The following is a 23,240-nucleotide window of genomic DNA, read 5'->3' on the forward strand; positions in this document are numbered from 1 at the left end:
AATTCATTCTCAGTTACAGTGAGGTAAATGTGGAGTAAGTCTGTTGATTTCTGTGGAATTACTCCACATTTATTACATACTCATATTTCCTATTGGTATACAACTGGTCTTTCTGCTGGGAAGAATCAATAAAATATCTGCCACTGGGAGGCTGTAAACACCATTCATAGTTGCAGAGATAGCTAAACAGTGACAAGCACACCTGTTTTGAAAATTCATTTTTAATACACAGTGAAAACTTTCTTAAGCAACCACTCAAGAGACTGACAGAGATTGGTTATTTAACAGAGATGGATCTTGTAACAAAAGTGGGTCAGAATTCCATTAGGAATGAGGATACTTTGGGATTGTTATTATTATTAGATAGGATGATATATAAATAGACGGGGGGGGGGAGGGTTGTATCAGTTTTGCTGACTTTTACAGTGTACTCTTCTTTAGAACCTATGTATAATTCACTGATTCACTGATAAAAAATACTACATTATCATTAACTTTGAGAATCATGAAGTTTCTCTTCCTAAAATATTCCTATCCTCTGTCAGTGGGAGTCTTTTATACACCTTCAGTTCTATGGCCTGCTTTCATTATTTGTCTCCACTCTGCTTCCTGAATATATAGGTCTGGAGTCTGCAAATCTTTCTTCAGGTGAGTAGTCCTGTTAATTTCAATGGCAATGTTCCATGTGAGTAAGGACTATTGGCATGGGTAACGGTTTGTAGGTTCAGGTGCTTGTATGTTATCCTCTCAGTCCATTCAGTGTCTCCCCTGCAGTACAATGCTTTTATTTTGAAGCAGGGGGTATAAACTTAGATGTGAAGGATTTGGACCCCGGTCCTACTTCCACTGAAGTAGGTTTGCCACTGACTTAGGCTTTTTGTGGTTGTTTAAGAATTTTACTTTTACTATATTTACACTGCAAGCTCCTTGGAACAGAGAATGTCTTTTTATTCTGTGTTTGTGCAGCACCAAGCACAATGGGATTTTGGTCCATGACTGGGGCTCCTATGTACTACAGTAATAAAATAATAAAATAATAATAATAGAACTGATCATCCATCTTATGAAAGAAATATTATTTCCCCACCCCTTCATGTTTTTACATAGCAAGAATATGACTCCATAGGACCAAATAGTCTACCTTTGTGACCTGGTTAGATTTGTGATTGCCACTTAGTCTAACTGATGTACACCATAGGCCTATCTTCTGCAGATTACTTGATGGGAAAACTAGTGCACTGAACTTTATCTGCTCTTCATCATATAATGATGGCCCCTATGTGATTCCAGGTCTAGAAACTATAATTTCCTTGCCTTATCTAAACATCACGAAAAGGGATTTGTTGCTAAGAGGGATTTGTTGTTTCTTTAAATTTTTATTAACCACTCCCTGTATGATTAAAAGAGTGATGTATATGATGTATATATTCAGAAGAAATTTAGATCTGGAGGTCAGATTTTCTGACTCTTTAAAATAATATTACAGTACTCTTAGGCTGTCTACATTGGGGATTTTTGTATAAATGTAGCTGCACTAATGCAAACTCACAGTGTAGATGTGCTGCATGGGTGCAAAATAGGGCTTGAACTCATGTGACTTGCCCTGGTAACTTATCCTGGGGTAGATCACACAGAGGCAAGCCACATTTTGCACCAGGGCAGTGGGTCTACATTAGAGCTTTCTACTAGTGTAGGTACACTAATGTGGTTACATTTGTGCAAAATCCTTAGTCTAAATAAGCCCTAAGTAGTAGTCTAAAATATGCACACACAGCTGTATGGCTACATAGCAACACACATGTGAACATGCCATTGTAGAATACTTCCGATTTTTTTAAGGGGAACACCTACAAATCTTCATGCATTTCTGAATGTATGATTAAGATCAAATTTTCCACACACACACACATTGCATAGACTGGGAGACACGAATGGTCAGACCTGCAAACTCTTACACAGGAGTAACTTTACTCACATTGAACTCAATGTATCTGCTTATGTGAGTAGTGTTACCCATATGCTTAAGTCCTTGGAAGACTAGGCCCCTCTGAGCTCAGACACTGCAGAAAAAGTTGCTTTTTGTGGAAAGATTCTAATACTCTCTTTTCCTGCACAGAGCGCTAAATAAGATTTCTTGAAATAGAAAAACAAAAATGTGCTCACTCTGTCTATCTGTGTGTCTATGAGATTGGCAATCCACACCTCCTTCTGCAGGTTCAAAGAACTTTCTGCCCCTGTTCACTCCAGAGGCTATGTCTTTACTGCAAAAATGAGGTATGGTTTTACATAGAGAGAGCTATCTCAGTATAAAATCCTAGCAGAGACAAGACATGGGTTGTTTTTACCTCAGTGTAGCTAGTTGAGGTCAACCCTATAACCACCAGCCGGCGTTATCTTAGCTACACAAGGGTAAAAACTGCAGTGCCTTGCCTCCCTTACGGATTTTATATTGAGATAGCTAATTTGAGATGGCTATCTTGATTTTAAATATCACCCCTTTTCACAGCCAAGAGCCCGTTCTTGCTGCGAAATGGGAGTTGTGCTTAAGCCCTGCAGGAGCTGTGTGGGATAGCTGTATCACATATCTCCCATCAGGAACCACAGCTTTTGGGGGAGGGATAGCTGAGTGGTTTGAGCATTGGCCTGCTAAACCCAGGGTTGTGAGTTCAATCCTTGAGAGGGCCATTTAGGGATGGGGGCAAAAATTGGGGATTTGCCCTACTTTGAGCAGGGGGTTGGACTAGATGACCTCCTGAGGTCCCTTCCAACCCTGTGATTCTATATTCTATGACCTCCTGAGGTCCCCTCCAACCCTGATATTCCATGATTCCTTTTAGACCCTCCTTTAGGATGCAATCCTACAGAAATACAGGGGGCAGATCCTAAGCTAAGTGAAGTTACTGCAGAGCTATGATAGTTTACATCAGCAGAGGATCTACCCTACGGATTCTGATTCTCCATTGCCCTGCGTCTTTAGTCATTTCCATCAGGGCAAAGTAGGTACCCCATTGGAAAGGTAGTGGTTTGCACCCTCTTTGTACGGATGCAAATAACCAACAAGGGGCAGGGGAGCATCCAGTCCAAGTCACATCCTCACTTTGGGAGAAATGTACCCCTGTGCCGAAGGACACTACAACACAACCCTAGGCACCACTTAAGGCTCCAAAACAGGATGTAGGTAGAACTGAAATGGCCTTAAACACACTGGCCATGAGCAGGCCCTCTGCACAGAGGTGCATCTAACCCTCCAAGTACTGGCATTAGAATCCTGAAAGCTACGGTTATAAAATATGCTACTTAGGTTAGAGAATTAATTTGAACCCACCTTGTTCTGAAGCTTCTTACAATATTACTATTTCTGGTATCTATCTTAGGACTGCCTCCTGAGCTTTGGAAGCTCAGCAGGGTGTGTATTAGATGCAAACAGCAGCCCATGTGTGGGTTAGGCAATGACCCAGGGATCTTCTTTGTGAAAAAGGAACTGAAGTTGAGGGTTTAAAATAGTGCAGCAAGTGATATACATAGCAAGATCAAGCTGAGGTTGGAAAATGGATCGTGTATCTTTAACCCACAGAAGTAGAAACCTTTTTTTTTTTTTTGCTAGTTAACAATGGAAACTTTTTTTTTTTTTTTTTAGTGTTTCCCTCCCGCGGTCCTGCCAAGCAATAGAAAGGAAAGGAAAAAAAAAAAAAAGAAGAAGAAAAAAATGAAACTTGTTCCGCTGAGTTCAACCCCAGACAGGCTCACAACTTCCTTCCTGCCTTCCTACTCCCCGCCCCTCCTCGCTCGCCCGCTCGCTCGCTTTTAATCGCACATTGAACAAACATTCAAGAAACTGCAAAGCTGAAAGGGACAAGGCTGATCGCGCGGTTGGCGGGGAAAGGATCATCAATTAGCAAAACAACAGACCGGTGAAGGCAAGCCCCCACGAGTCAACAAAAAAGAAACTAGCCCATTTTTTAAAACCCCTCTCCTATAGAATATAGACGGCTACATTTTAAAATCCTGATCTGGATGAGGAAATGATTTCTGGAGCATTTTGTGTGGGTCTCAGTTCCTGCGGGTGTTTCAAGGGGATGTGAACTAACAGGACTGTGAAGTCTGCATGAGTCCCTGATCTACCAGGTAAGGGTGGACTGTTTAATTCGATTTTTTCCCCTTGGCTTTCTCTCGATTAAGCGGATTTTTCTTTATCTGGGAAGAACAGCAGGGCAGGGGGGTTGGATCATGGAAAAAAAAAAAGTCGCACACGTTTCACAATGTTTCTCAAACGTGCCTCTATGCAAATGCCATTTCAAGCCGCCTTCTTCACTCTTTAGTGAGTAACTGTAGTATTTTCACCCCCTGGCATTAGCTCGTGCATTATGCTGCAGGCAGGAGCAAAATACCTGCCTTTTCGGGCAAGCGGAGCGGTAGCAGCAAATGCCTGTTTGAAAAGATGGTGGTGGCAAAAGGCAGTTAGATCATTTTCTGTGAAACCTGTGAACTGGTTACAAGAAAAATACAAATAGGCTCGTGTGCGCTCTGGAGTTCTCTCCAGGGAGGAGAAAGCAAGCTGTCAGCAAAACCACTCAGCCGTCCGCCTTACAGTGCATCTCCGGCCAGGACGTGAGTATGAAGGGCTCTCGGTTTGCTCTCCCACTACATAGCAGGATAGGGGCGTTCAAATGTATTTCTCCTGAACGCTCCGAGAGAGATGGGCATGTACACACACACGACATCTGCACACACCTGGACACTCACCCGTTTGCACATTGTCACAACGTGAGCCAGTGCGAGCAGCAGGCTGTAATTCTAGAGATGCATAGGCACCTGTATACCCCGCTGTACACGCACACCGCTGCAAATTATACCCCGGAGCGAATAGATGCCTTTTAATTAATATTAATACGCAAGACAAAGGCATTTAGCAGATAGAGTCACAAGGACACACAGAAATATACACGGACATACAGTTGCACACAGTACATTTACATCTACAGCTTGTGTATGCACACGTGCATATAAATAAACATTGACGCTTACACACAACACACTCATGCATATCTTTCATACATAGAATTCAAATGCTCCAAAGGGAAAAGAAGGCGTAATTCTAGCTATACATACAAACATACATGTACAAAGAGAGGCACCGAGCTAATATAAACAGATGAAGACACATGGACAGAGGGTCACCCACGCAGGAAGAATCACATACACACAAAAGCACACAGAGCTGCAGCACACACCCATCCAGATGTCTATACAGGGAACACAAACTGGACATGCGTGCCCAAGAGTATATGTAAGACTAATTCAAGAGATGCATACACAATCTTATACCACACAGTGGGGACAGACACAGGGTAAACACATCTAGATCTAACATACATGAAACTGCACAAAGCCATGCAGATGCACACAAACACAGAGAGCCAACAGCAGACATATGGATGCATAGTAAACAAAACCACACAAAGGCATATAGACCTATCCACACTTACACTGAAAAGAAACACATTCTCTAAGGAGAACCTAATTTGATCTTCATGTCATATGGGGACAGACATATACACACATACCCACAGCATAGACAAAGGCACACCAGTACTTACGCATATTTAAGCCAAAATCTTTTAGTCAAAACTTGAAAATTGTTATTTAGAAATTCTCTTGTGGTGCTGTATGGGAGTTGTAGTTTGAGTGCTTCATGCCCCCATTCTCTTCTATAGGCTGGGCTCCTTGGCCAGGCTGCGCCTCTCCTGAGACACAATAGTTTGCCCACTTGCTGAGCCAGTCCATCCTGAGAGATGTAGTGTGGATGGAGAGGGAGCCAAGAGGAGATAGGAGCCATGAGGCAGGTGAACTACAAGAAGTGTGTGTTTTTAACAAAAAGTTGAATTTTTCCACAGAAAGCAGACATTTCTGTGAAAGATTTTGTTTAGTTGAAGTTCCAGTTTTCCATTGAAAATCAGTTTTGACAGAAGAATTTTGATCAGCTAATGTGAATAGATGTAGCGTGCACACAAATGCAGGTAACACATGCACAAGGCAGTAGAAATACACAGGCAGAAGTTGTACAGAGTCAGCCAGAAACCCCTCCAAACAATGAAGTAGACAGGAACAGATGTAACCAGATGAAGAGACATACAAATACACACCTGAAGTAGTATACATAGGTATATTTGGCATACTCCATGCCTTGCAGAGAGACACACCTAACATACACAAAGCTACAGATATGCACAGGGACTGAGCAAATAGACACAGGTGGGGATACACTCAGATAGAGTGAGACACACATACACAGTAAGTGGATTCAGGCCCTGAGGCATACACACACACAGAGGCAGTAGATATATATGTACATAATCGACTCCTAGCACGCGGAGGGCCACAGCAAACCACACCACAGTCACTTACCCTTTGCTCATGGGCCGAGTCTGTGCCTTGTCCCATGCCCATAGCGCTGTTGCTCCTGGCTCCAGGCTCATGGCTCTCTCTCTCCTCTCCAGCTGATTTGTTTATGGAGCTTTGGGCAAGGGCCAGGCCAGCTCCTCTGCCCCCCTGCGGCTTCCCAGGCGATGGTGCTGCCCCCGGCCCAGGGAGGACCCCGGCTGCCCGGCAGAGGCTGACCCAGGAGGAGAAGGAGGAGGCGGCTTCCCCCGCGAGCGCCCGGGCTCAGTACTATGGCTGTGTACTGCTATGCGCTCAATAGCCTGGTGATGATGAATAGCAGCAACGAGGTGAAGAGCGGCGGTAGCCGGAGCAAGACGCCTCCCCCCTTGGGGCAGGTGCTGCAGGTCCCGGAGCGGCACGGCAGCTGCTGCCCGCTGGCCACGCTCAGCCCGGGCGCTGGGAGCCCCAGCTGCCCCCGGAGGAGCTCGGCCTTCCTCTTTCCCCAGGGGGAGCAGCCGCCGCCAGAGGAGCCGGGGAGCGCCGGGACTCCCGGGGGCGGCAGGCTGCCCAGCAGCCCGAGCTGGCTGGGAAGGGAAGAGCTGGCGCGGCCCCGCCAGCGGGAGCTGCAGAACGTGCAGGTGAACCAGAGAGTGGGGCTCTTCGAGGCGCACATCCAGGCGCACAGCTCCGCCACCCTGCACCTCAAGAGCCCGCGGCTGGGCAGGAGATCGCCGTCCCCCATCCCGCCCCGCCGCAGCCGGCCCCCCGGCGGAGCCCCACAGGAAGCGCCCAGGAAGGAGGAGGACAAGGACCCGAGAAGCCCCTTTCCCTGGCCGGAGGTGGAGAGGAGGATTTGGGGCCGCGTAGCGCAGGATCCCGGAGAGATGGAGAGGGGGCATGAGCCCACCAGAGCGCAGGTTTCCGGAGAGACGGAGAGGGGGGGTGGGCTCTGTGGGGCGCAGATTGCCAGGGAGACGGAGAGGGGGAGCAGCACTCTTGGAGCACGTTGCACAGAGGAGATGGAGAGGGGCGGTGGGGTGCCCAGGGCGCTGGGAGCGGAGGAGACGGAAAAGAGGAGCGGGTCCTGCGAACAGGAGGGACCGGAGGAGAGGGGGAAGTGGAGAGGATCCTGCCAACAGGAGGGACCAGAGGAGTGGGGGAAGTGGAGCGGGTCCTCTAGGGCACAGAACTCAGAAGTGATGGAGAGCAGGAAGAGGGTTCACACAGCGCAGGGCTCGGAAGAATTGGAGAGGAGGAGTGAGTCCAGTGGAGCGCAGAGCTCAGGGGTGTTGGAGCCAGGAGCCGGGACCCACAGCATGCAGGGCTCTGGGATGATGAAGCCAGGAGCCGGGACCCACAGCACGCAGGGCTCAGGGGTGATGGAGCAAGGAGTTGGGACCCACAGCACGCAGGGCTCAGGGGTGATGGAGCAAGGAGTTGGGACCCACAGCACGCAGGGCTCAGGGGTGATGGAGCAAGGAGTTGGGACCCACAGCACGCAGGGCTCAGGGGTGATGGAGCGAGGAGAGGGGACCCACAGCGCGCAGGGCTCAGGGATCATGGAGCAGGACAGAGTGTCCCTAGAAACTCAGGGTTCTGCATCAACAGAGGAGGGGAGCGAGAACTGTGGATCAAGGGGCTTGGACACTTCAACTGCCCCGGAGCAAGGGAGGGGTGAAGAACAGCATTGCCCCCCCAGGACTGGCTGCTGGGGGGAGCTCAGGAGTCTGCTGGCCTGGGCTGGCTCTGCGGAGGAGCTGCGCCCAGTGCCTGGGAGCTCCTTGGGAGCAGTGGATCAAGCCTGTGCCCGGCTGCAGCAGGACCACCCTGGAGACCATCAGCTGCTGGTGACAGTGGCATCCACAGAACAAAAGGGGAAACCCCTGGGGGAGGGCTGCTGCGGAAGCAGCATCCCTGCTGTCATCATTACTGACCTAGGGGGTCAGGAGGAGGAGGCCGGGGAGAGCCCCCAAGTGAACATGCCCATCAGGAAGCTGTCTTCCTCTTCGGCTTCTTCCACTGGTTTCTCCTCATCCTGGGAAGAGTCCGAGGAGGACATCTCCAGCGACCCCGAACGCACCTTGGATCAGGCCCCGCCCTTCCTGCAGACCCTGGACCAGCACAAACCCAGAGTGGTAAGTCCAGCCCAAAGCAGCTTCCCTGGGGTTGTGGTCCCCAGTGTTGGCTCTAGTACTGGTACCCCAGACTCCACCATGGCTCCTTCTCTCAATGCTGGGCCTGGGACCAGGGCCAGCCTCCCTAACCGTAGCCCACCCACTAGCTTCTCCTGTGTCCTCGCTCCCCCATCCTGGAACTTGGCTGCTCACCATGCCAGACTGCGTTAGGCTGCGGACAGGTAAATGACGGGCAGGGCCCACTGACTGGGGTAGCTGAGGTCTGGTAAATGGATACTGTTGCCCCAGATCCTTTGGGAACCACTCTTCTAATGCATCATCACCCTGGCAATTATAGTAAAAGACCTGCCAGTAGCCCTTCTTTATCTCAGCTGGGGTGCTGCCTCATTAGCCATCATTATTAACCACAAAGCCTGTGTGCTTATTAAACTCTGATGAAAGACAAAGCCAGAGTCAAACTCTTTCTGTCCTGGCTGAGATTATATTGATTGGTAGGTGTTTAGAAGATGCTTGCAGTCATTTAAGAGAAACTTTCTCTCTCTCTATCTCACACACACACACACAAAACCCATCACTGGTAACAATATGTTGATGGTCATCAACTGCTTTTAGGAGAGATCTTGCACAACCCAATGGAATGCCCAATCCTGTAGTACTTAGGCAAAACTCCTAACCAAGGACTGCAAGCCTGGTTGCAGAGAATTTACGTAGAACTATTTATTATTCTTTTAATTTCAGACTATGATGTGGTTCTTCTCACCGGCACCAGTTTTACACTAGTGTAACTTTTGAGGAGTTTGCCCTGATTCACTTGCACATTTCCTCTTCAGAATTTCTATCTATCTATCTATTTATCTATCTATCCATCCTGCTGCCCACCAATGTGGCATTTGCAAACCTTTCACATAAAGTGAATAGCAATAATGAAATCTCTAATACATTTCATGGACTCTCTGGCATGTCTCCATTTTTGGAGTAAAAACTTTGCTCAGAGTAGCATTTAACATTTGTTATTAATTTATTTTATATGTTTATTTGAGGTTGGTTTATTTTGGGGTTTATTTGGTTGGTTTGGGGTTGCTTGGGGTTTTTTGGGTAAGGGGGAGGTGCGAGTGTTGTGAGTGTCATTCTTGCGAGGGTGGAAAGGCCTTTTCAAAGAGGAAGGTTTTGCAGCATTTCCTAAAGATGGTCAGACTCTGGATTCACCTGATCTTCTCTAAAAGATTGTTGGATCCTCTGGACAAAGCATGCTTTTTCCTTAGCTCTCACATGCTTCGTCCTGAGCTTTGTGAGGTGAATTGTCCCAAAGGAGCAACGTCACAGTGTTTCAGAGATCGAAATTCGGTCTTTAATGTAGCTGGGACTGATCCACTAATTGCTTTAACATTTAGGACCAAAGCCTTTAAACTGTCAAATCCTGAAAGCGCCCACAACTCTCATTAACTCTAATGGGAGATGTGAGGGCTCTCTAACTCTAATGCGAGATCTGGAGCATTCCTCATGATTCGGTCCATTATGTTTAAACAGCCTTAGGCATATGGTAGTGAAACTCCTGTTGACGGCAGTGGTATGAGTACAGTAGAACATAAACTGAATAGAAGGATCAAGCCCTCAAAAAAGGATACTATGTGGTTTGTGAACAACTATCAGGCTGAAACATAAATGAAAAACACCTTTTTTGGCTGCTTTTTTCTTCTCATAGCAAGGATCCAGGCCCAATTCTGTGGAGGGCAGAGAAGCAGCTGGGCAGAAACACTGTTGGCAAATGCTGTAACTCTTAATGTTTTCAAATAGTTCGACATATTTAGATCCTTTAATCACTCTCTGGGCTCCTTGTTTTGTGATATTCCTCTAGCTGACAAATTTTTGTTCTGTGCATATTAGTTTTAGTAATCATTGTCCATCACTGACAACTGTGATCAGCAATAAGTCCTGCTGAACCTGTGCTGCAGATAGTTGAGTGCTAGTGTGAACGGGACAAAACCAGCTTCCTTGAGTCTCAAAACTAATTTCTGTGCAAAAGTGGCAAAAAAAGCTTTGTTTCATCCTTACTTGTGGACAAGTGGTTTTCTAAGCTGTTTCAGCAGGACTCACTGCTGACAATGGGCCTGATTCAAAGCTCTTTGAAGTCAATGGAAAGACCCCTATTGACTTCAGCGGACTTTGGTCAGGCCCAGTGGTCTAGCAGTGAGTTTGCTAGCATAGGTAAGATTAATTTGTATTATCAAAGGGTCAGATTCTGATCTAAATCTGGTGGAACACCAGAGTAACTCGATTGACTTCAGTGGGATTACTCCATAGAATCATAGAATCATAGAATATCAGGGTTGGAAGGGACCCCAGAAGGTCATCTAGTCCAACCCCCTGCTCGAAGCAGGACCAATTCCCAGTTAAATCATCCCAGCCAGGGCTTTGTCAAGCCTGACCTTAAAAACCTCTAAGGAAGGAGATTCTACCACCTCCCTAGGTAACGCATTCCAGTGTTTCACCACCCTCTTAGTGAAAAAGTTTTTCCTAATATCCAATCTAAACCTCCCCCACTGCAACTTGAGACCATTACTCCTCGTTCTGTCATCTGCTACCATTGAGAACAGTCTAGAGCCATCCTCTTTGGAACCCCCTTTCAGGTAGTTGAAAGCAGCTATCAAATCCCCCCTCATTCTTCTCTTCTGCAGGCTAAACAATCCCAGCTCCCTCAGCCTCTCCTCATAACTCATGTGTTCCAGTCCCCTAATCATTTTTGTTGCCCTTCGCTGGACTCTCTCCAATTTATCCACATCCTTCTTGAAGTGTGGGGCCCAAAACTGGACACAGTACTCCAGATGAGGCCTCACCAATGTCGAATAGAGGGAAACGATCACGTCCCTCGATCTGCTCGCTATGCCCCTACTTATACATCCCAAAATGCCATTGGCCTTCTTGGCAACAAGGGCACACTGCTGACTCATATCCAGCTTCTCGTCCACTGTCACCCCTAGGTCCTTTTCCACTCTAAGTGAGACCAGAATCTAGCCCAAAGAGTCTCCTGAAAATCTGGGGGAGGTTAGCCAGCATTTCTTTTTGCTTGGCTAATCCCCATAATAGTTGCTGGGTTGCAGCCTACGTGGGGATTCCCTACTATAGCATGAAGTTCCACTGTGGCTTTGATCCCCTGCTTTGCCATTTATAGTGAACTTCTCACGAGGATTATGAGCAAATGTCTGGTAATCCCGTGTTGTTTTGTGCAGATCCTTGATTAACTAAACATGCCCAACCCCCAACTCTGTGTTCGCACTGCAAACATTTGAGAATCCATAATGACAACAGAAAAGGGCCACTTGAATGGTCTCTGGTTGTACACACATTTGTTTTCATGGGTTTACCAATTTCTATTCGACAAAGAGTAACTGTCTGGAAATGAAATATACAGCGAAGGATCATGCATAAGGAATTCCGACTACAGATGATACTAACATTTTTCTGACAAGATAAACCCTAGTGGCCAAATCCTCAGCTGATGTAAATCAGTTGAGCTCATCAGTGGCATTGTGTTGAATTATACCAGCTGGGCCTGAGTATGTGCATCTGCAATTAGTGATATTTGTGTGGGTGGGAAAGGTTACAGCACCTGAAAAGGAGGTAGCAATGAGCAACCGGAAAGTGGTTCTCACTGGAGGTATGTTCGGGGGTTGTATGCTTCATGCTGGGTGTTTACAGATTCAGTAAACAACAGGCTCACTTCTGCCCTTCCTTTCTGGTGTCTATCTGGCTAGAAAAGCTATCTGGGATGTCCGGCTGTCTATTGTTGTTCCTCTTTGTGTTCTTTGTATGGTGGGGCAGACAACTTCCTTCAGCTGGACTTCAGAACTCATCCTGTGTTGATGTTGCAGATATGCTGCTGTCTAAGTGTATTTTGCAATCTCCACTATCAAGCCAGCTAATCAGACAATAATCCTGTGAATGATTGGGAACATTAAATTGTTTTGCATGAAGAATGTGGATAGGTTAGTCACCTCCTTTAGAGACACGACACATTTAGGAATGATATTTTCTGTATAACTCTATAGTTAGGTACCTCCACAGATCTCTTTGCCACTCCCCTCCTCCTCCCCCCCGCCCAACTGATGAGGAGAGACCTACCTCTCCTGTTTCAGTCTACTCAGTAAACTGCCTGTATGTAAAATGCAGTGGGGCCCTGCAGGATGAATGGTGTTAGAGAAGATTGAGACAGAAAATATTATTAAGGAGTGTGTTAGTGATTCTCAGTGAAATGACAATAAGCAAATTAGACCTTTTTTTATAGTAACTCCTCCCAAGGTTTAAATAAAGTGTAAACTGTGCGCGGGTTTCAGGCACTGTGGTTTTTACTGGGCTGCAGATAGTTGCTTGGGGGAAACCCCACCCCCATTTGTACCAGCTTGCAAGGCTCGAAAGGCAGCAGAGTGATTGCACTTCTTAAGCAATGTAGGAGGAAGAGCCTGTCCAGGGGAATCTGAAACCCAGTGTGCTCCACAGAGTTTCTGGGCCGGCAGTGCGACTGTGGGCAGGCTGGGGAAGGAGAGGGAGTGTGGCCAGTGGGTCCACATGACCTGCAACCCAGCTGCTACTCCAGTCTGGGGGTTGTCTAGCAGCCACCCCCATAGACATGCCAGTGCTTTGCATATTGGGAAGGATTCCTTTCTTTTGTCACATAGGCTCTTTGCTTAGGAGGTGGGGAGAGGGGCTTACTATCCCAGCAGCTGTGCCCATTCAACTCCCCATTGGAGACAATGCAGCTGCACATACAGCAGAGTGGATGATCAGACCCCTGCAGAGGATTTCACCCTCATTAGGCACCTGATCCTCCTGTCACAGGGTAGATGTAACTCCCATTGCCTTCAGTGGAGAATATGGCCCTGCACGTGTTTCTTTCCAACAGGAGCCCTATTCTCCTGCCACAGGATCTGAGTAACTCCTGCTGCAGTCAGTGGAATTACTCATGTCTTGCAGCAGGTGACCTGGCCCCCTTAGCTGGTTAATTCTCCACTCTGACTCTTAAGCAAAAGACTGGTGCAACGTGTTATTGCTTACTATCTGATCACTATGGTGAGTCGCTGCTATCCAAGCAAAATCCTTGATTCCTCAATAACTCAGCAGCCGGAGAGAAGCAACACTTAGTTTGTCAGAACATCCTGTAACTATTTCCGTTAAGAAAACAAAGGCTTTAAACCCACCCCCCACCCCTCCCGGAAAAAGTAGCATAAGATGCCCTTAAGCCAGAGGTGGGCAAACTACGGCCTGCGGGCCACATCGGGACTGTCCTGTCTGGCTCCTGAGCTCCTGGCCCGGGAGGCTAGTTCCCGGCCCCTCCCCTGCAGCCTCAGCTCACTGCTTCGCTGGTGCAATGCTCTGGGCAGTGGGGCTGCGAGCTCCTGGGGCAGTGCAGCTGCAGAGCCTGGCCTGACCCGGTGCTCTGTGCTGTGCGGCGCGGCTGCCTGTCCTGGTGCAGCCACACCACCAGCCACCAGTGCTCCAGGCAGTGTGGTAAGGGGGTGGGGGGGGAGGTTGGATAAGAGGGCAGGGGAGTTCGGGGGGGTGGTCGGGAGCGGGGGTGTGGATAGGGGTCGGGGCGGTCAGAGGGTGGGGAATAGGTGATTGAATGGGAGCAGGGGTCCTGGGGGGCAGTCAGGAAGGAGAGGAGGGGTTGGATGGGGCAGAAGGGGGCAGTCAGGGGACAGGGAGTGGGGGGGTGGATGGGGCAGGGGATCCGGGGGGGGCAGTCAGGAAGGAGGGGGGGTTGGATGGGGTAGCAGGGGCACTTAGGGGTGGGGTGACCAGGGGCGGTCAAGGAGAAGGGGTGGTTGGACGGGGTGGGGGGTCTGGGGGAGGTCAGGGGACAGAGGGCAGGGGGCCGTCAGGGAATGGTAGGGTTGGATGGGGCAGAAGTCCTGGGGGGGCTGTCAGTGGGTGGGGGCCGGGCCACGCCTGGCTGTTTGGGGAGGCACAGCCTCCCTTAACCGGCCCTCCGTACAATTTCAGAAACCCGATGCGGCCCTCAGGCCAAAAAGTTTGCCCCCCACTGCCTTAAGCATTCTTCTTCCTAGCCTTCCCCGGCACTAATGCAGAAACTGAGGGACTCTGAACCCTGAAGTGTTGCAATCACAAAACTTGCAGCAAGTTCAAGAACTCTGGCTCTCTCAACAAGCATCGTGTAATCGCCACTGGCCTAGAAGTATGGAGTTTCCATTAACGTGAGCTAAATAGTGAAAGCTTTTGGAAAGTGCATATGTGATTACTGCAGCAAGGGGAATATATTTATTTGTGTGCCTGACTGGCAGTGACTGTAAAATATTTCTGACATGAGACAATGTAGCTGTGCCAAGCTCCAGCCAGGCACCAGGCAGACCCCTTGCCTTCTCTCTAGGGTGTTCCAAAGCATTGTCTGACAGAAGCACTCCTGATTTGCTCCCATAAAATAAATCAATCAAATTCCATGTTTTCATTCCCATCCGATATGTCATTTTAATGAGGAAGTAGCTGTGTAATAGCAAGTATTTCCTCACAGGGCTTGCTGGGGATGATGCTATGCAGAGCCCCCTGCCACACGGTTCCCATCTGACCTTGTTCTCTCATCCTGCATACCCCCAAATGCATTGTGGTGCGGTGGAAGCGCTTCTATAAGAAGGTGGATGATACCATTTTGGCTCCCTTCTCTTCAGCAGTTTTTGAGCCAATGGAGGAGGATTTTTACTGCATTCACCCCCCTCCATGTCCTATAGCATAGGGATTATATGGCACATATTACACCCTTTTATTATAGGCATGTGTTTACCAGCACATTCATTCACTCTGGTGGTTTTGAGCAATTCCAGGCCGAAAACATTCATAAAAGAAAGCTGGGGAGGTTTCCGAGATCTCTTTATTTGGGATTCGAATTCTGTGTTGCACAGTTTTGTGACCCCTGGTGCCCGAAGGATGATTAGGAACCAGCTTTTCAAAACAGTCCACTCATTTTGGGTGCCCAGCTTGACACACTGCAGGCCAGCCACCCACATATCCCACTGATGCCTGTTGGAGTTGTAGGTACCTAGCATCTGTGAAATGACTCAGCTTGGATACCCCAACATTTAAGCTCACTAAATTTGTGGAGACTTTTCACAGTTTTGTCTACATCTTTACAGAACCATAAAGTGATTAAAAACAACCAAACTGCAGCCAGGACCTGTGTCATGTTTTCCATGTTATTTCTATGACAAGTTAGGACAGATTTACATGAAAAGATAACATGAGCTCAGCACTCACTTTCAATCATTGCGTGGCACTTCTTGAGTATGTTGGCACCTATTTCTGGTATTAAAGCTCACTTCAGCTAAGATTAGTCGTGTACGATAATTAGAGCTCACTTTTTATCCATACCAGTAAGTGAACTGGTTATTACTGAATAACTGAAGTTATTCTCATCTGTTTTTATTAAATGGAACCCAGCTAAAGCTTCCTAAGAAATATGTTAATATTTAATAAACACTGCAAAAATAAAATATGGGTGACATTTTCAGAAGTGCCTGAGTGACTTAGGAACCTAATTCCCATTTTCAAAAGTGATCTAAACACTTAGGAAACTAAGCTCTATTGATTTTTAGTGACATTTAGGCTCATAAGTGCCAAAGTCATTTTTGAAAATAGCACTAGGTGCTTTTGAAAATTGTACCCTATGCCAGCCAAATTATGTAAAAGCACAAATAGACTTTTCTCTCCACAGCCTGCACAGTGGTTACGAGTAATTCAAGAAGCTATTTAAGTATTATGTCCATGAGCTTCAAATGTGGATGCCTACAGTTAGGTTCTTAAATCTCTATTTAGGCAACTAAATAAGTAGCCTGATTTTCAATAGTGCTGAGCACCCAGCAATTCCTGTTGGCTTCAACTGTCCTGCGGGTATTCAGAAACTCTGAAAATTAGGCTCCCAGTGTCAAGTTGGGCACCATAAATGGAGGCACCCCAAATTAGTTTTGAATATGTAGATCCCTACTTCCGTGTACCTTTTCCCTTCTACAATATGTGTGTGACACTATTTACCTAGCACACAGGGCTGCAGTGTGACTTTAATGGATGTTTGCAAAGCTCTTTGAGATCCTCAGACAAAAGGTTCTAGAAAAGTGCAAGGTACGATTACTGGTGAGCACCAGTGCTTTCTGTCCTCATGTAGTTTTTTGTAGATGTGCACAATTAAAATCTGAAACATCTGAATGTTGTTCAGACTCATGTTATCATTCTTCCTCCGGCTACAAAGGTTATTTTCGATGCTATCATACATTTCTGTTATGAAAGAAAAGAAGATTTTATAGTAAAAACATTTTTTATTATTACACAGGGAAAATGAGACAGTCTACTAAAGAAACATTCAGTCCTTTCTTTCAGATCTAAGATTTGTTGCTGATCAAAACACAGAGATGATTTTGGGAGAACTAGGGGGAGGGATAGCTCAGTGGTTTGAGCATTAGCTTGCTAAAGCTAGGGTTGTGAGTTCAGTCCTTGAGGGGGCCATTTAGGGATCTGGGGCAAAAATTGGGGATTGGTCCTGCTTTGAGCAGTGGGTTGGACTAGATGATCTCCTGAGGTCCCTTCCAACCCTGAGATTCTATGTCTGTACTTGCTGCTTGAAACTTCTTTCTTGTAAATAGTACAGTAGTCTGAGTCTGAGGAGCACTACAGAATGGGAACGGCATTAACAATCAGTACGATTGGGGACTTTAAGCTATGGGAAAGCATCCCTTATCTCCCAGAAAAGACAAACATAGTCTCTGGAGTTGGATTTGAAGTATACTTTTAGCTGTTCCCTGCCCTTGAGGTCTGATTTTCAAAGTGTTGAGCACCTACGATTGCCATTGTGTGAAGTCCTGGCCCCACTGAAGCCAATAGAAGTTTTGCTCAGGATTTCACCCCTCGACTTCTGCTGGAGTAGTGGGTGCTCTGCACCTCTTGAAACCAGGCCCTTAGATGTTACCAAACACAGTGGGTCTTATCCGGCAGTCCTTACTGAAGGAAAACTCCCATCAGCCTGAGTGGGTGTGCTTGGCCTGCAGAAAAGACTGGCCTATCAGACCCAACAATAACAGGAGTAGCTTGTTGTCAGGACTGCAAAGACCATGTGGCAGCTCTGACTCTCTCACCTTTGCATGGTATCAGTAATGGGGCAGGTTTTATTAATGGAGTTGCGCAGAGCGGAAGTCAACACAGGATTTGGCCCAGCATCTTCACCTGCCTTAGTAAGCATGAGCTTGCCCCGTCAGCCCCCTCACTTGGCCGTTTTCCTGAGAATTCAGATTCAGAAAACCTGAACTGTTTGCCCTACCCTTTGTCCTTGCTTAGACAATGCATATGCAGGAAGACATAACAGAACCAAGTAACACACTCCCCCCCCCCCCCGGAACTGTTAAAGGGGCACTTGGATACCGTGGCAAAGGGGTCGATGCCCACACCAAAAAAGAGACGAGATCAAGGCACTGTGGGAGGAGTCTCCCTCCTTCTACAGTCCTTGTACATGGCTTGGCCATTAGGTGGCCAGAGGAGAATTCCCCCATTGCAAGGAGAGTATAGGACAATCATAGTTGTCTTACAAGGTCCATCCCACAAGCCCTGGCATGGGGGGCTTATTGTGAGTGGGATGGGTTTTACTGGGGTGTCCATTTGGAACCCTATATGGAAATTATAATGTAGTTTCTATCACTGGCAGTTTATATTTAACACACTGTAGAGTGTTCAGACCTGAAGCTGTGTGCCAAGGGGGGAGAGACAGGATGACTTTCCCAGTGATCTGCAGACCAGAAAGATAAATCTGCAATCTCTGTTGGTATGTTTTATGCTGGTGGATTTTGTTAAATTAGAGTCAAAGTTATTGCATCCTAAACCACTCACATTAAATGTTCTTCCATTTTAGCAGCATTCTTTCCAGGCTCAGCTACATTTGTTTTTATCTTCTCTATGGCAATTGATGACCTAAGTCTGAATATGTATAATTCTGCAGGATCTCCTGTTATGTATTTCTTCCACAGCTGTAGCTGAATCAGGACCGTCTAATCCAATGATATGTTGTAATGCCTAATGCTTCCTTTAATAAATTCCAGATTCTAAGAGTTAGCAAAATTTACGTATCCCAAGTAATAATTTTAAACAATAATAGGGACAGAGCCTGAATTATGATTGCATCTTTATTTATTCTTTTAATCTTCTCTAGTCTGACCAGAATGGGAAACCTAACAGGATGGATAAATGATAATGAGACAAACAACATAATCTTTTAATAATGTCAAGTGGAAAATCCAATGGCAGGTTGGCATAGAACTTAAATAAGAAACTCCAACTAAATCCTTACTGGGGACAAGTTCAAATGTGCTGAGCAAGGGATGTAATTAGAGACAAGCCCAAATAAGCTCCCCTGATTCACACAACTGTCTGAACTTTGAAACAGTGGACCTGATTTTTCTCTCGCACCAGTTTTATACCATGCCATGCCATGCTATGCCCCTTCTGTAGTCATTAATACCAGTGCAGAGTGAATGCAAGGGGGGTGCTAAATTCTCCCAAATGCAAATGGTAACATTTTACACCTACTGTGCACTCATTTTGCACTGGTGCAAATGACTGCCCAAGGTGCATGTCAATGCTGAATCAGGCTCATAGACATCCATAGAGTTACATCTGATTTACAACAATGGAAGTGAGAGTAAAATCAGGCCCTGATTTGGAACCTCAACATGATCTGGTGCTGAATTACAGAGGCAACCCCTACTTTTATAATGGACCAAGCCAAAAAATCCAGCTCCAAGTACCCCTCACCTATGAGTAGATGTTCAAAATACATATCTCATATTGCAGCTTGGGACAATCACTGGCTGTCATGACTGTTCATGCATTCAAAGCAAGGCTTGTGGTCACAGTACGAGGAGGTACTAGGGAATGCAATTGCTAGTGTGTTTAAGCAGCTACAGGAAAATTGTTAATTATTATCGCTTCAGCGATGTATTGCCATAGTGCTAAAGGCCCATCATGCTAGGCTTGAGCTGCAGGGACACCCCTTGCTATCAGAGGGCAGGGTGAAGATAAAAAGGAAGAGAACAAATAGAGAAAAGAGATTTCAGAAATTGACTTGCACCTGCCTAAATTATTGTAACATTTTAAAAGGCTGCACAATATATGTAAAACCTATGATTTGACAAAACACTGTCAAGTACTTTTTCCCCAGTTTCATTGTTTGTAATTTTCTCCTAGGGACTTGTAAATACAATTCTGTTCTTAATCAGTTTTGCCCTCTTTCTACTTGGCAAAGCTTAGGTTTTTTTCGCCTGTGTTTTTAACAGAGCTGAGATGAACCTCACTCATTTGCAAAACTAACAAAGTGAACCTAGTGCTCACAACACTGCTTTTCAGTTGAGTTAAACACAATTGAAAAGCCTCTTTAGCATACAATAAGAAGCTAGCAAAAACATCTGAAGCTCTGCTGGCTGGTCTTGTTTTGTGCCTTGTCTACATGGGAAAATTACACTGGCTTATTTATATCTGTTTTTAAGTCAATATAGTTACACAGGTCCAAGCACCTCTATGGACACATCTATTTGGATTTCAGAATGACTTGTTTCAGCCTAGCTTAAACCTGCTCTCAGTTGACTTAGGTCAGGTCTACACAACAGACCTATGTCGGTATAACTACATTGCTCAGGGGTGTGAAAAATCCATACCTTGAGTGATATAGTTATGCCGACCTAACCCCTCCAGTGTAGACAGTGCTATGTCAGCGGGAGAGCTTCTCCTATGAACATAGCTACTGCCTCTTGGGGAGGTGGATTAACTGGGGAGCCGACAGGAGAGCTCTCTCCCAGTGTAGGAGTGTCTTCACTTAAGTGCTACAGTGATGCAGCTGCATCGGTACAGCTGCACCGATGCAGCATTTTAAATGTAAACTGCCCACAAACTAAACCAGAAAAAAGTCACATTTAAACTGCAGTCAGAGGGCTACACAGGGATTGGCCTGGCTTAACTGTATCAATTTATATCAACTCCTTACACTATATTGGTGCATCTTCCCAAGGCCTAATCTAAGGCCATGTCTACACTACAAAATTAAGTCAAGCTAACTTACATTGGCATACAGCCGCCGCAGTAATTACATCACTTGTGCATGTCTACACTTTGCTCCTGTGGCGGTGATGTGCGTCCTCACTTGGGACGCTTGTACTGATTATACTATCAGTGTGGGGCATTATGGGACGGGTCCTGAAAGCCAGTAACAGTCCGTGTAAGCAACACAGTGTCTACACTGACACTGCTTCGACCTAATTACATTGACCGTGACTCTACGCCGCTCGTGGAGATGGAGTTACGGTGGCGGTGTAGTGAGGCAGTCACGTCAGCAGGAGCGAAATTTAAGTGTAGACCCTTCCATACTTAGGTCAACGTAAGCTGCCGTGCGTTGCCCTAACTCTGGAGTGTAGACCAGACCTGAGGGTATATCTACATTGCAATTGAGGGTATGATTGCAGCTCAGGTAGGCAAACCCACGCTAGCTAGCGCAGCTATCAATAGAAGCGAAAACATGGCGGCAGAGGCTTCAGTGCAGCCGTGGGTGCATACTGTACCAGAGTCTATGTCACTGCTTCTTCACTGCTATTGTTATTTGAGCTCGCTAGATTCAAGCTAATGCAGGTATGCCTACCCCAGCTGCAAGCACCCCCGCCCCTTTGCTGTGTAGACATACCCAAAAGGGGGGAGCCAAAAGGGGTTAAGCTAACTTGACTGAGCTAACATGATTGAAAAACACACCCTGTTTGCCAGTCAAGACCGTGCTGGAGGGGTTTAATAGCTTAGCCCTGAGCCAGGCAGTCACTGTGCAGCCTTCTCCCATACATCAGTCTGGAGTTGCCGGTGTACAGACAGCAGTGTCTGAGCTACCTGAGCCCTGGGCTTCTCTGGAGCAGGGCATGGCTCAACTGCCATGAGTTTGGGGAGGGGCACAAAAGGGGACTAGGAATAAAAGACCCATTAGACAGACTTATTTTCACTTGAGGGGTGCATGGGCATTTGGAAAGAGCTGTGCAAATAACTGACTTTTTGGTTTGCTGACCATTCCAAAAAATAAAACCGAAATTGTTTCAAGTCAACATGAAACAATTTTTTAAGAACATTTTTGGAAAACCAAAAAGTTGAAAAAAAAACCTTTTGGGATAAACTAAATATTTAAAAATAAAATTGAAATATAATTTGAAATGAAAAGTCATTTGGATTGTTTTGTTTGTTTCTTTTTTTGACTGAAACAATTTGGAAAATTCAACATGAGTTTTGGTTCCCCCAAATCTGCATTATTTGCCTCCCTCTCACCCAAAAAAAAAAGTTTTGGCTGAAAATTTTTGCCTAACTCGCCATCTGAACTCGGGTCTTCCAGCGTGCAAGCACGGTGCTCCTTTAAACAAAATGCTCAGTACATGAAAGGTTTAAAGACTGTTCATTGCCCAAACTTTCCCTTCATTTCAGCATATGTCTCCTCTCAACTCTATCCAAACTTAGAAATAAGTGATGTGCTACAGTTCACTTTCCTTTAAGTGCCTCCCACTGGAGCAGTTCTCTCCATCTGAGCCAGTCTCATTATTCAAGATCACAGCAATATTTCATGGAAATGGCACCAAACAGCGCATCTCACAGTGTGTTTACTAAAATCTTTTGGACCTTTGCTGTAATGCTGTTGTGCCCTTTGACAAAGGATGCTACTAAATCTGCACATACCAATTTGAACATTCACCCTAGAGAATTTATCTTTGTCAGTCCCTATATAAAGCTTTTAATGCAAGGATCTCAAAGGCCTGGTCTGCACACAGAAGTTGCGCCAGTTTAACAACAAGTGTGAAGTTAAATTGATTTAGCTAAAAAGATACAACTTTGTGTGTAGACACTCTATGCAAGATAAACTTCTGAAAGCCAAAGTAGAACTACTCACAGAATGAAGAGTAGCCAATGTGGAACTGGCTACTGGAGACAGCAAAGGGATTTCACCAGGTGGCATAGAGCCAGAATAACAGTTTTATGCCAACCTCTCTGTAATTCCCTCAGTCATGTGCCTTCAGGAGAGAGGGCATGGCCAATCACTGCTGTGCTTCTCTTACTCTCAGCTGATGGAATAGCTGTTGGAGTCAGAGGCAGCCCAGAGAGTAAGTCAGAGTAGCCCTAAAGCTTCTCTGATTTATGCTAAAGGCTGGGCCAAGAATAAATGAGAAGCAGAAAGGCATAAAGCCACCTTTGCCTTCCCTCTCAATTTTGCCACTGAGCATATCTTGGCCAGAACTGATAAATTGGGCACCAGATCTTTACAGCAGTTTAAATCTGGATCCAGATCCAAAGTGTGTGATCAGGTATTGAGACCTTGCAGGATCAGCCTCTTGGAAGTGGTTCAGCCTGTTTCTTTACCTGCTAAAAAGTGAGTACAGGCTGTAGGGTTGCCAACCCTCCAGGAATTAAAGATTAATCTTTAATTAAAGATTATGTCATGTGATGAAACCTCCAGGAATATGTCCAGCCAAAATTGGCAATCCTGATATGGGGTGGGAGTAAAACCCTATCAAATCAGAATGGTTGCATTTACACTCATGTTGCACTGGTGTAAATTACTTCACAAGGTGCCTGGCTGTGGAGAATCAAGCCTCTGGATCTCATTACAAACCTGGGGCCCAATTAAGTTTCCATTGAAGTCAATGGCAACATTTTCAATACTTCTGTGGGAGC

The 23,240-nt window shown here is 46.1% G+C and overlaps 1 protein-coding gene across 3 annotated transcripts in view; it reads left to right on the plus strand.

Annotated features, from left to right (window-relative positions):
• The first annotated feature begins 3,773 nt into the window (after nucleotides 1-3,773).
• The window catches only part of ITPKB (inositol-trisphosphate 3-kinase B), a 112,333-nt gene continuing 92,866 nt past the window's right edge, over nucleotides 3,774-23,240 (plus strand). The window contains exons 1-2 of one of the 3 annotated variants that reach the window (XM_073338692.1): nucleotides 3,774-4,125; nucleotides 6,498-8,516. In XM_073338692.1, the coding sequence (XP_073194793.1) occupies nucleotides 6,672-8,516 (1,845 nt within the window). In that variant the 5' untranslated portion in view covers nucleotides 3,774-4,125; nucleotides 6,498-6,671. Of the gene's footprint in view, nucleotides 4,126-4,286; nucleotides 4,609-6,497; nucleotides 8,517-23,240 lie in introns of those variants that run through there. The other 2 variants (XM_073338694.1, XM_073338693.1) reach the window with 2 other exon arrangements.

Source organism: Lepidochelys kempii, chromosome 3 (assembly GCF_965140265.1).
Source record: "Lepidochelys kempii isolate rLepKem1 chromosome 3, rLepKem1.hap2, whole genome shotgun sequence".
NCBI lineage: Eukaryota > Metazoa > Chordata > Testudines > Cheloniidae > Lepidochelys > Lepidochelys kempii.